At 43.2% G+C, this 14,353-nt stretch overlaps 1 protein-coding gene across 2 annotated transcripts in view; it reads left to right on the top strand.

Moving 5' to 3' along the window:
- Window positions 1–12,213, top strand: part of PTPRB (protein tyrosine phosphatase receptor type B) — a 173,366-nt gene extending 161,153 nt beyond the window's left edge. For both annotated transcript variants that reach the window (XM_073555525.1, XM_073555526.1), the window contains 2 exons: window positions 4,548–4,668; window positions 7,649–12,213. In XM_073555525.1, the coding sequence (XP_073411626.1) occupies window positions 4,548–4,668; window positions 7,649–7,671 (144 nt within the window). In that variant the 3' untranslated portion in view covers window positions 7,672–12,213. The remainder of the gene's footprint in view (window positions 1–4,547; window positions 4,669–7,648) is intronic.
- Window positions 12,214–14,353: the final 2,140 nt, after the last annotated feature.

Raw genomic sequence — 14,353 nt, 5'->3', positions numbered from 1 at the left:
ATTTATTCTGCCTTGTGACTCACACGCATCCTTGTTATGATTAGGTAACCAGGGACAACGGGGAATAGACTAGGCAACCAGATAACCAGACAGGTTGGTAGTTAGCAGATTGCAGACCCCTAAACAGACAACACAACTAGAATTAGCCGTGGGACCCACCTACGATGCCCTAGACACCTCAGCACAGACACAGAATTAACTAAGCCTAAAGGGAGAAATGGGAAAGCTAAACTGCCCCGGAGTAGAACCCCAAAGGAATAGATAGCCCCCGAACATATATTGCCAGTGAGACAAGATGAAGCACAAAACACAGGCAGAGAATAGAGTAAGCAAATGATGGGGCCCAAACTGTCTAGATAGAACAAGACAGGAAAGGATACTGTCTGCAATCACGCAAAAAACCCTAAGAAAAATCCAACACGTTTGATCTGCAAAAATACTGAGGCCACACGACCTCTCCCCAAATAAATCAGAACTCTGATGTGAACTGGTTACTAAAAAGACTAACATACGCTGTGGCATATGGAACAGGTCCAGCACAGGTCCCAACAGGGAACCAGGCTGAACTCACACCAGATAAGCAAAAATCAGAGACAAGCAAAAATGGATCCAATGCAAAAAAAAATTCAAGACAAATAACTTATCTGAAAGATGCAGGATGGAGTGGAGACAAGCAGACTTCAAAATGTGCTCAGGAAGCAAACCAAATCACCGGCAAGAGCTGAGGGAAGGTTGTTCACTTAAATCTCCCCAGTCTGTAACACCTGACCTCCAATCATCCTGCTCAGGTGATTGACTTCTGTCAGCTAGACCAGCTCCATTACCCGCAGCAACCACCAGAGGGAGCCCAAACTCAGAAGCCAGGTCAAAAGTGTTCACAACACATCCTACTGTGATCACAAGGCACTCCAGCGGATCTAATATACTTCTGAGCGCATCCTGGGGAACACATAGGTACCCTTGCATATGACTCTGGTCACTGCCTCACATTATATATAACATTATCCCATTTCAGAGCAGAATTTAACATCACAATAATGCCACTATCCTGTATTATACTGATATGCATTAGCTCAGTGATGCCAGATTAGTGTTTTGTGATCTGCATAAGGCTCTAATGTACCCAATGTGGCAAGAAAAGGCCTTTAGGGAAAAGTAAATACATAAGGTCTAGCTAGTTCTACTTTTCCCTGGTTAGCAATCAACGTACCTGCCAACTGTCCAGCAAGCTTACTCAGGAGGTCAGACAAACCTCTTTACTGTCTCTACCACTATCCTGGGTGGTTTCCTTGGAGTGCTGCATTCTCTGTCCACCCCTTCCTTAAAACGATGGACAGTGACAATGAGCTTGTTCACCGGCTCTGATCAGAATTAATGAGCCTACAAAAGAGAATGCTGTAAGTGTGCATACAAGGAGAGAACGAGTGAGTAGAGACCAATGCTGGTCTCTGCTTTTGCTGCAAGCCAGATAGTCTTCTTACAACATGCACAGACAGTGCACTCACTTGTCAGCTCATTACTTCTGATCAGAGCTGGCGAGGGAGCGCACTGTCACAGTGCATATTGTGCATATATGTCAAACTAAAACACAGATTGAGCCAAAATTAAAAACTTGGACAAAGTTTCAGGTGAACAGTGATATTAATAACAATAATCATGGCAGAAAAAAGGGGGAGAAGTTAGGGTTGTAAGGAGACAGCAGCATGAGCACACTGGCTCAATAGCATACCTGTGCCCAGCTTGTGGAGGAGAGGAGATGTATGGGAGCGCACAAGGGGTGTGCGCACTGATGTAGGGAGGAGAGTAGGGAATATTCGTCTCAGGTGAAAGCTGACCAGGAAGTGCGTCATAGCTAGGGAGCTCATTACTATGGGAATGTTGGAGACAGCCTTGTAGTAATCAGTGAGCCTGCCAGATTGGATGTGCATGATTTGTAGTATTAGCATGCGCTGTCTACCAGCGGGCCAGCTCTAGTAGACATTTGATCTTTTATCGTGAGCCAAATTCTATGGTAGCTCCAGAAATTGTACAATATGTAGATTTATATGTTTGGGATTTTTTTTCATTCCCTCGTGATCTGTGATCCTTGAATATATCTTTTACAAATAGAAGAACAGATCTACAAACATTTGTTTTTGGAAAGTTTTGATTGAAACCACTAGTATGTGCAGTAAAAATTGAACATATATCGATATAATTGTACAATACATTCCGCAATGCAGTTTTTCTAATGATAGTACAGTTTTCTGTATAGTTTCTCTGTCTCTATTTATAAATCATTAGTTCCCCTAACAGAGATAGAATCAGATGATAGAAAGATACAGCTTTTTATTTACCAGGATGGATGCCACCATTCCATCTAAAAAGTAAGCATACTTCCAATCTATCACTTGCTTTCTCGAAATGAATGGATAACTAATGAGCATTCCGCTCTATCACCAAGGGAGCTGTGAAGTCTGTGCACCACTAATGTGGAAATGTAAAAGAATAAAACTGACCATACACTTGAGGGTTCGCACTGTTTTAGCAAAGATTATTCATATACTTCACAGCAGAAAACCACAAAAATGTTCAGTAAGGGAAACCAAGCTTTATTTTTCCCCAATTAATTGCAGGGCATTTTCAATTAAATGCCGAAGTATAATTTTCTAATGGTGATTTCTGGCACATATGCTTCTACTATACACTAGGCCAGAAACATTTATTGAGGAGCAAAGATAATGCAGCTTACAACTGGTATTTCTAATAGCTTAGGATCTTAGCATCTTGTCTGTCACCTTGCAAAGTGAAAGTAAAATGTGCTCCAGCTACACACACAGAGTGAACAGGAACTTCCTGCCTTTTTTTTTTGGTGGATGGTTAACAGTATTTTTCTGGCAGTTTAACACTATTGCTGAAGACAGAAACTCATACATCATTAAACAGTAGTAAATAGTAGTTGTCGCAATATTTACAATAATAAGCATTATTCCAACAGGTCCATTGCTTTTTTTCACTCTATAAAAAAGTGGTCAGTCACTAGTGATGAGCGGGTATACTTGTTGCTCGGGTTTTTCGGAGCATGCTCGGGTGATCTCCGAGTATTTTGGCGTACTCGGAGATTTAGTTTCTGTCACCTCAGCTGCATGATTTGTGGCTGCTGGACAGCCTGAATACATGCGAGGATTCCCTTACAAACAGGCATTCCTCAAATGTATTCAGGCTGTCCAGCAGCCGCAAATCATGTAGCTGCATCAACAGAAACTAAATCTTCGAGCACTTCCAAATACTCGGAGGCCACCCAATCATGCTTGAGGAAACCGAGCAACGAGTATACTCGCTCTTCACTAGTGGTCATCAATCTTTGATGCCACGAGAGCTACATTCAGAGATTGGTGCAGGCCAAATTCAGTATCTCTTTCCTCCCCCCTCAGAGTAGTGCAGACGAGAACCTGCTGTAAAAACCACCAAAACTTCCTCACAAAAAGCACTCCATGACCTTGGGCCCTGTCCCTTATAGGCAGGATACTTACACCCACATTGACCTCTCTGACTGCCCTTCTACTTACTGCCTACAATCTAGTCTTCTTCTTTTCTCCATAGTGCGCCACATCTCCTGTCTCTGCACTATAGGCCAGGAGGACAGGAGTTCTGGTAGCATGCAGGCCTTGCAGGTCGCCGTATGTCGTAAGGTTGCGACATCAACCTTATGACACACGATAATCTCCGAGGCTTGGATGCGTCTGTAAGCACTGGCCTATGGTAAAGAAGCCAGAGGTGAGGTGTATGATGGCAGAAAAGAGGACACTATAGCGGGCAGCTAGCAGTGGGGCAGCCGGAGAGGTGAGACATTAGGTGAGTATTAGGAGTTTTTTTACATCTCAAGTTCAAAACAGTGAGATATCCATAAGTTGGGGACTGCCTGTAGTATTCTTTGTAGCATTCTCATGGTGTGGTCAGATATGAGAGTTAAATATTGAAGGTGCATCTCCATTTCTTTGGAAAGGTGTCTGTGCATGTACAGTATGAAAGAACTTGGTTAAAATCCTTTTTAACAGCAGTGTCTCACAGTCAAAGTTTTAAAGAAAATCTGTCAGCAGGTTTTTGTTATGTAATCCGAGAGCACCATGAAGTAATAGCTCTGAGCCTGTGAGTCACTTAATGAGCTGTGTGTTGTTTTATCAGCAGTAGATTATCATAATTGGACAATGTGCCCTAGTCCAACCATGTCCCCAGCACTCATTAGGAGCTTTTGGTCAATAGCACTGCAGTGTATAACGTATAATCAGTGAAGCATGAGGGGTTATACAGGGCACAACATCTGAGCTCTGCTAGATCTGCAGCAGAGAAAGCTGTAATTGTATCACAACTGCTGTACCCAGTAAACTAAGTTATACATTGTTGAAATCTGAGTTTCTGTCCCTTCATTGTGCAGCTGTCAGATCACATAGCAAAAACCTGGTGACAGATTCATTTAAGCATTGTGTATATCTGTTATAGCATAAATATAATATAATTCATCTAATATTTAAAATAATTCTTTTATTCACTTTTTTGTCTTATTATAGTGTCAATATGTTTACTTGCATCAATGTGTTAGAGATGTGTTAAGAGCAAGAAAACTGCGAAATGAGCAAGATAATCCCGTATTTCCAATTTATGAAAATGTGAATCCAGAATATCATAGAGGTGAGAACATCAGGAAAAGTGAGTCATCCCCACCAAAATACATTTAAATAGATTATACAGATTATACAGTGATATAGGGCATTTAACAAATAGCAATGAGGAGGGTTGGGTATGGTACAACATTAATGATGGACAGTGCTCGCTTCCTAGAACAAGCACTGACTGAATCACCACAGAGGTACTGCACCTCCTCCTGAGGTGTAGTATCCCACTATCCAGGTAAGATGGAGACCCTTGACCAGATTCCAGCACCTGTACCCAGCACAAAAACTTTAGAACAGCAGGGCATCCTCTATGACCCCTGCTTGGTTCATGAAGGGTGCTGGGAGGTGGGTGGAGCTTAGGTTGCACTAGAGAATGGGAGAACTGATAGGAAGTCAGAATCAGTTCCCCAGAGGGGGAAACAGTGAGAGGACGTGTATGCAGCCTTCTCCTGTGACCTGGAGCTGCTGGGAAGGAAAGGAACAGAAGGATCAGTTCTTCAGAAGGATAGAAAGGAAAGGACGGGACGTGTGGAGGAGAGCTACAGCAGAGCCCTTCCCTAAGCTTAAGCGCCAAAGGCCTGTCGCCGGTATCCGAGGCTGTGTGAATACTAATGGTTCTACAGCTGAAACCTGAGGAATAGAAGTTGTGACCACTTTATTCCAACCTAAGACTCGACGACACAGTAGCAATGTGTGTGAGCCAGGACATGATTGTAAGGAGTCCCTGAAGTAGGCTATAGCTGCCTGTCATGCGAGTGGAGTTCTAAGTAACAGCAAGAAAGAGGAACTTGAGTGTAATTCATAACTGCAAGTACTTCAGATTAGCGCTAGTAAGGAGACGTCCAGTAAAGGCACATACGCAAGGGAGTGCTGGAAGGGTGTGCTCCATCTGCCTGGGAGTTTGCTGAGCCCCTCACCTGGAGGACACTGCACTGAAGTGGGCATCTGTGTGCATCAGGAAAACAGTGAGTAAAGCTTGGGAACTGCATTAAGCTGTGTGTCTGCCTTCTTCCTGCGTCAACCCTTCAGCACTGCTACATCCCTTGCCTGCACACTACACCATCTATCTCGACATCTACTACAGCTGTCCTGGGAGTACAGCTCTGCCTGTGGAGAGCTATTACACCTCTGCTGCATCACACCATCTGTCTCAGAGGATCTGCACTGCAGCGCTGGTCCCCTTCTAACCAGATACCACAAGTGGCGTCACAAACTTATATACAAATAAACTTTATTCCTCTTATTTTACATGGACACACAGGGCCACAGACCGGGTCACTGCCACCGTGACACATCCCTTTAAGACACCGGCCTGGTACCGAGTAAACCCCACGGCCCTGGGGAGTGTTCCATAAACGGATAAGCATGCATACAGTGGTCGCAAACATCTTGCTCCTTGTCTCATTTCTTCTGCACTCACTGCGCTAGTGTAAGGGGGACGATGAGACCGTGGGTACCTGCGTGCCAGGTCCGGAACTAGAAAGGCTGCATCCCCTGTTCCCAGGGGGGAGTTTTAGTGAGGCGAAACTTCTCCTTTTGCTGGGGGGAAGCATGCGTGGGCCGGACCTTCCTCCTGACAGAAGGGGGCTGGGACATAAAAGAGAAAAGCGCGCACAGCAGGGGGCTTTTGGCGCGAACCTGGGGCAGAGCACAGTGAGAGGTACGCTGCGCCCCATCCCTCCAGACAATACCGGTGCTGCGACAGGCTCCACCACCTGCAGAGGGGTCGCAGCAGAGAGAAGGGCCAGGTGTGCTGCAGCAGACCAAAAGGAGAGGGACTGCTGCACTGAGGGGAGCAGAGTGTCCAGCAGCAGCCAGGCAGAGAAGTGCTCCATCCTGGGAGCATCAGAAGAGTGCAGGCCAGTGTCCGCCATCTCCTGCCGCCAACAGCAGGGACCAGAGAAGGAGAGGAACGTGCAGTGTGTGCCCGGTGACTACAGAGAGAGGTGCAGTGTGTCGGTGACTACCAGAAAGCAAGGCGCAGAACGTTCCGTGTCCGTGAGTTCAACACACATGCCCCATAAGAGTGACCAAGGACAGGACAGACACTTGCACCCTGATTGTGCCAGTAAATATTTGCCAGGCCATGTTGGGCTCGTACAGGACTGTGGTCCGTACCCTTGTCAGACACTACAGCAGGGACCAGTCGAGTGCTTCGGTCCCAGAGCATCCATACAGCATAGGCCCGTGCCCAAACACTGCCACCGTTGACAGAGACTGTGAAGAGAGTCTTGCAAGGGCCACGTCGGGCTCAGCCATTGCCATGTCCCACACTCCTCCGGCCACATCAGTATATGGACTAGGCTCAGCGGAAGGTACTGGAGACTGACCGCTGCCGCCAGAAGACGGGGCATTGATGCCCACAGGACCTTCCTGGAAAAGACACCACTCCAGCCGTTGCTGTCGCTATTGAGTTCACAGCAGGAGTTACAGTTTGAGGAACTCCTGACACAAATACAACCAAACTGCCGTTATCTGAACTGTTGTTCTTCACCTCACCATATCCTTTGCCATTTATATTGTTTAATCCACTGTTTAACCCTTTACCTCCCTGCATGGAGTATTCCTCTGTTAAATAAAACTGTTAACTCTTGCTTGCCTCCTGTCCGTCACTGCATCTCGCAACCTGCTCACACTAATACCCCTGCAAAACCAGTGAGCGTCATGAGAAGAAAGGAGACAGAGAGGGCAACATGCGCAACCACACGCGCCGGTGGCATTAAGAAGTGAGCACTGCCAATCAGAAGCGTAGGAAGAGACCTAACATGCAAATGAGGAGGCATAACAATGCACCAAAGCCTCCTCATTTGCCTATGATTTGAAAGTTATTTTCTCAGGCACTGTACCAGCTACAGGTACGGTGCTAGTATAGTGCTAAGACCCCTACAACATTATATAGCCCATTTAAAATGCATTTTGGGGATGACAGACTCCCTTTAACTTATGTTTTTGTAATCTGAATTAACAATTACATCCACTTTTTATTTTTTTTTCAGAAAATGTGTATGCCAGGCAATAACTCTAATATCTGCTCCAATCAAGACTACGCATGAGACATTGCGCGTATCTTCAGTATTTCTTCTGCATCTTGTAATGGATATGTAATATACCTGTACATCACATCAAGCCTCATGATATATGTATATATATTCCTATTTACAGACTGTTTACTTAACTCCTTGTTGTAAAAATTGAAGACCCTGGATGAACTCTGACCATTCTGCAATAGCTGACGATCTGCATTGTGTCAATGTATCCAGCACATTTGCATTAGTGCATTGACATCTCAATGATATATTTTCCAATCTCACCTGTGTCAGGGACCGCTTCATCTTCCGCATTTGGTTAAGAACATTATTTTCATGTAGAATAAAAAAACAGGAGTGATCTGTCCATGAAATATGAGGAGCATACTTCATAAACCATGTAGAGATTGGGCTTGTGTTTTTATGCTTGAAATGGAAATATGCTGTGTATAATACCACAAGATTGCTCTCACTTTATAGTTCGTAATGGTGGCTTTTGTCACTGCGTGCCTATTCTCTAATCCAAGCATTATTCTCTCGTACTAAGCAATTACGATAAAAAGTAGAGCTTTTATGCACTTACATAGGCCGGAAAGTCTAGGGGTTTCCATTTATAAAAAGTCCCAAATATTCAGCTAATGTTAGATATATGTTATTCTGTATATTCTCAGTCCATTAGTATATCAAGTGCTGAATGTATCAGAATGTATTACTCTCACCCAACGATTTGCACTCGGCCATAACCTAGGCACTTGTGTAATTAATGAATCCATATAATATAAGCTATTTAGAACTATGGCACTTAAAAAGTGGTGTTTTAGTGGCCGAAACTGAGCTACGTGGTAAACCATTGCCAATGTGATTTCTGGCCTGGGTGTATATAGATATGACATGGAAGAGCATTGAGTTTCTACAAGATATTAAAGGAATGTTCTTACTATCATATACAAGTGTAATATATAACATAAGCAGGCTGCGATAAAGTTACATCTAAACATTAGCACTTGGATGTTTCAGCCCACTCATTAGTTATTACGTTCTTACTGAACCAGAATGCATTTATTAGCCGGTTTATCATACTGTGGATCAAAGTATATCCTGTAAAAACAAGTAATACAACAGCGGAGACTAATCTTGTGACCCGGTATACACTCAAACTGGAACATGAAATGCAGACATAGCCTCTGGGTCACACTGACAAGCATTATCTGCAAAGGTTTGTTATCCGAATTGCAGGTTACCATGGTAATTAAAATGTTCATTGGGAAATGGCCAGACAATTATTAGAATTCTGACTCAATGCTTCTTAAAGTGAAGTTTTACACTGGCTGTACTTTATGGAAGTGGGTAGATATATGGGAAGGGCTTTACTGTATACTATTATTTGGAAATGCAGAGATATAGGTAATGTCCACATATTAAGGCCAGTCCATAAGAAATAAACCATTAACATCTAGGATGTTCCTATCGACAGGACCAGAAAGGAAAAGGCTGTACATACTGTATATCCCTTCCCTTTATCCTTTTGTATCCCTTGGTTGAACTTTATGGACATGTGTCTTTCTAAATAATAATATTTATATAGCGCTAGCATATTCCGCAGCACTTTACAGTTTGCACACATTATCATCACTGTCCCCAATGGGGCTCACAATCTAAATTCCCTATCAGTATGTCTTTGGAATGTGGGAGGAAACCCTCGCAAACACATACAAACTCCTTGCAGATGTCCTTGGTGGGACTCGAACCCAGGACCCCAGCGCTGCAAGGCTGCAGCGCTAACCACTGAGTCGCCATGCTGCCTCTTTCTCAACACAAATCTATACAATTGTACTTACTAAACTACTCATTGAAGTTTATAACCCAAGGCCTGTAGGAAGCTTGGTGCCTAAGCTAAAGAGGATATATGGCAGACCAACTCCTCTCAATCCTTCTTGGTGCTAGTGGCTTGTCCAAGTAGATCATAAGATTTAGAGCTTTTGGGGAATCTTAAAGTAAGTCAAAACCAAATAACCTACACCAAGGATGGCCAGTTTGGATAGGGTTCCTTTTACCTCTTTTTTTATGGGTCTTCATCCAAGAAAATCTTATCAGTTATGCTAATCATACTTTGATCAGACTCTGATGAGAATGTGATGTGATTCTCATTGATGAGGAGAAGATGGAGAAACATTTTTTCCATCTTCTCCATTGTGGCCACCTAGGTTTGGTTACATGTAACCACAGAGGAGCTACATGCTGTAGTTGGATAATACATGATATAATGGCTGCATGAAGATCTCCTTATTCAGTATGTGAAGCCAGAGCACTCACACTTTCATGCTACCTAGCTAGTTTGATATGTAACTTATAATACAATACTTTAGCAAATATTTGCTTTTAACTTATGTTTAATCATATTTATTTAAATATTACCTATATTGTTGTTATGTATGAAAAATACATTTATTGCCAGTGCTGGACAGACATCCTACTTCACTGCCAAGCACCCTAGCACAATGGGTTAAAGATCCAGTAAATACTGTTTTTCAGTATTTTTGCATGTTTTATATTTTGCAATAGAAAAAATATTTGTGAAGCATTAGAAGAATCTAAATATATAATAATAAGTGTAAAGTATAGAGATAACTTCGTCATTGATAATTAGTCTTATAGGGGTTGTCCTTTGTTATTTCTTAAGTGGAGCCAAGCAAGGTTTAAAAAAAAATATAGCCACCTCTTCTGGCTGTAGAGGTAGTGCATTGTTCTTTGCTGCAACCAGTGATTTGCTGCAGTGTTCACATGTTGGTCTAACAAGAACAGAATAAATAGATATATACAGATATACACTGTTAGGGCAGTGAGAATCTGGAATCCTTGCCTGAGGAGGTGGTGATGGCGAACTCAGTCGAGGGGTTCAAGAGAGGCCTGGATGTCTTCCTGGAGCGTAACAATATTGTATCTTACAGTTATTAGGTTCTTTAGAAGGATGTAGACCTGGGGATTTATTCTGATGGAAAATTGGCTGAACTGGATGGACAAATGTCTTTTTTCGGCCTTGCTAACTATGTTACTATGTTAGATATTGTCTCTCTACAGTCTACCCCATCTTAGTGACATGAGACCACAGCAGTGAATCACTGGCCACAACGGTGAAACAAGTATACTTTTTATTTTTTTCATTTTTAGACCATATTGTTTTAGGAAGAAAGGGGTGGCCATCACCTTTATATTTTCTACATTTATTGCTATTAAAGGTGACACTTTTTGCCTGGGGTGCGTCAGTTCTTTCATCTCAAATTCTCTCTCACCTAGGTGTTCTCCAAGTAATAGCATCCCATTGCCTTTAGCCTGTGATGCGGAGATGTTATACTCTTCTCTAGTTATACACACTCCCTTTCTTCAATTTTCTCTTCAAGAACTGGTGAAAATCTACCGTAATTTTAGGACAGGATATTAGTGTTGCTTCATCAGTAGTAATAATGAGTATGCTCGAAATGTTTACTGCAGTCACATATTGCAGAACCCACTAATATTGCTCCCCCTTTTTTTAATAACACAATATTAATAATTGTATTACCTCTATAAACAGCTTAGCCAGTAGGCTGTGTGTATAAAGGATTCTTACATCCTGACCGGCCACTAATTTAAACTGAGAGTAGGTGAAGGTCAGAAATATTCATAACTAAGCTATAAGTACACAAGTATGAGGCATCATCATTTTTTCTTATCTGAATCATTGCCTTGGTGCCCATTTACACGTCCCATTTTTCCACATACGAGAAAAATGGACGGATTATGCAGATCAGACTTTGATCAGAGTGTGATCCGATTTTCGTGAACATGGAGAAGAATAAAAAGCTTCTCCGCCTTCTCTATTTTGACAATCTGTGAAAACAGGACCGTATTTGAATGACGTGCGTGACCGAGCGCAATCTGACCTTCAGATGAAAATTGGACATGTCTCCATGATTTTCGGTGGACTCTCAGTCTGCGAAAAATCACGGACATGTGAATCGCCCCATAGACTAGCGCAGGTGATGAGTACTATTTATGAAAAATACACATAGCACTTATTCGTGAAAATTGGACGTCTGAATGAGCCCATATATATCGGAGGTGATAAATAAAAAATAGTGCAATGGAAAACTAATGCAGTTACCTGAAATATCCTGCGCACCTCAGACTGCATTTTATAGGACAAATTGAAGAGTTAAAGTGATTGGTTGCTTCATATATTTGTACCAGTTTGGCCCGGCACGCCTCTGGGATTATGGAACATGTATTCTAAAATCTCATTTTCTCCTCCTTTTCACATGTAGCAATAGCTTTATTTTACAAGGACGGAAACACTGTGAAAAACCCTTCCTGCCATTTGTAATCTTTGTCAGTGGTTTGTATATAACATTGGAGTTCAATACTGAGTTATTGGACAGTTTTGCTATTTCAGTTACAATGTAATAAGAAATGTAATATGTTTTTATATTACCCCCGTAATAAACCTGTTACGTCTGTCAGCATTTCACATTCAGTGCAAATAAAAAAACAAAACCGCTTCCATCTTCTTGTCTGCCCAGTTCCTGTGATAGCAGTTAGTACTGATGGGGAATGAATGACTCTTCTTTTGTTGCCCATGCTTCTTATGAGTGATCCATAAACTGATTGTAAACCAATCCAGTGAATCAGTCAGCATCGGTTTGGTAACCAGCTTTTTAGATCAAGTGTTTTCACAAGACTCCAACACAAAGAGTCACACTGTACGGATGCTCTCCGGGATCTATTTAAAGGGTTTGTTCCAGCATAAAATTTTGATTAGCTGGTAATGTTAGATCAGCGGGGGTTGTACACCCGACACTCATGCCGATCTGCTGTTATTAGCTTCTGCAGTGGCCGGATATAAAAATTGAACAGAGCGGCACATTTCTGTTTAATGTGTAGCGGCAACTGCTGGGTACTGCAGATCAGTACTTGTGTAATTAATTAGGGGTTGATCTGCAGTTCTTGGTAACAGCCAATACACATTAGACAGATTCAGTATATTTACATCACACTCTTCCATAAAGGCCACCTCTATGGAGAGTACGGCTTATTGTGGTCGTATGGATGGATACTCCAGTCTCTGATTGGGAACTTTGCAGCTCCTACAGGGTGACCTTTGCTCTGTGCTGCCTCTCTGATTAATGCCCTCCTTGCCCGGGCTGAGAGTTTTGGTGGACAGCCCTCTGTTGGTAGGTTTGTTGTGGTACCATGTTCTTTCCATTAGATGATAATGGATTTGATGGTGCTCCGGGGGGATTATCAGAGATTGAGGGGTTTTTTATAACCCAACCCTGACTTGTACTTCTCAACAACTTTGTTCCTGACTTGTTTGGAGATCTTCATGGTGTTGTTTGGTTAGTGGTGTCTCTTTCTTAATGGTGGTGCATAGGGATGGGCGAATCTACTCATTAGGACTCGTTACTCTGCGAATAGTAGGGGACTCGCAGGAGTCGGTACTCTGCGAGTTTCCAAGCGATTACTCGCACAGTAACGAGTCCAATGCAAATGAATGGCAATCCTAGTTTTTGCAGAGTTTCTTAGCGATTTTGTGTCAGCAGCTGGACACAAAATCGCTAAGAAACTAGGATTGCTTGTATTAAACTGTGAAAAAACTAGCTAGGATTTTTTTTTTTCTCTCTCTCTCTCTCATCCCCATTCTCCTCTCTCTCTCTCTCTCCCCCCTCCAGCACAGGACTCGCTGGCAAACTCGCATCCCCATTCTCCTCCTCCCCTGCACAGGAATCGCAAAACAGAGAGAACTCTAGCTACTTTTTTCACAGTTTAATAACAAGCAATCCTAGTTTCTTAGGCTGGTTTCACATTAGCGCTTTTTAAGCGCACGCACGGCCGGGGGTAGCTCCGCCCCCGAGCCGGCTCTCTGCCCGGCGTGCCCTCCCCTTGCTTATAGCGCCGCCTCCTAGCGGACAGCGGCGCCTGCGATCGGCGCACCCTATCTTTAGCATAGGGTGCGCAGATCGTGCGCAGGCCGTGCGCTAGTTGCGCTTTGACCTGCGCTGCGCACTTCTGACGGTGCGCCGTGCGCGCCAAAATCCGAAAAGTTTGATTTTGGCGTGCTATAAGCAAGGGGCGGGCACGCCGGGCAGAGAGCCGGCTCGGGGGCGGAGCTACCCCCGGCCGTGCGTGCGCTTAAAAAGCGCTAATGTGAAACCGGCCTTAGCGATTTTGTGTCCAGCTGCTGACACAAAATCGCTAAGAACTCTACATCCCCATTCTCCTCCTCCCCAGCACAGGAATCGCTGCAAAACTCACATCCCCATTCATTAACATTGGACTCGCTAGACTTGCAACGAATAGCGATTTTCCAAGTCGGACTCGTTACAGCCTAGCGATTCCGAATATTTCAGGATTCGCCCATCCCTAGTGGTGCAGCCTCTGTGGCCTTTCAGAAAAGGTGGGTATATATTGATAGTTGCACGCAGGTGGACTTCCTATCAGTAAGCATGTGACTTATGAAGGTAATTGCTTGCACCAGAAATTGTTAGATTCTTCATAGCAAAAGGGGTGAATATATATGCCACATGCCAAGTTTTAGTTATGTGATCCCATAAACTTAGTTTATTCCTATATTTTTCTCACTTCACTTTACCAACTTACACTATTTATTGCTGATGTGTCACACAAACTGGATATTTAAAC

This window comes from Dendrobates tinctorius, unplaced genomic scaffold, assembly GCF_039654945.1.
Source record: "Dendrobates tinctorius isolate UK_male_01 unplaced genomic scaffold, ASM3965494v1 ptg000224l, whole genome shotgun sequence".
Lineage (NCBI taxonomy): Eukaryota > Metazoa > Chordata > Amphibia > Anura > Dendrobatidae > Dendrobates > Dendrobates tinctorius.
This window is presented reverse-complemented; position numbering and strand designations above follow the sequence as displayed.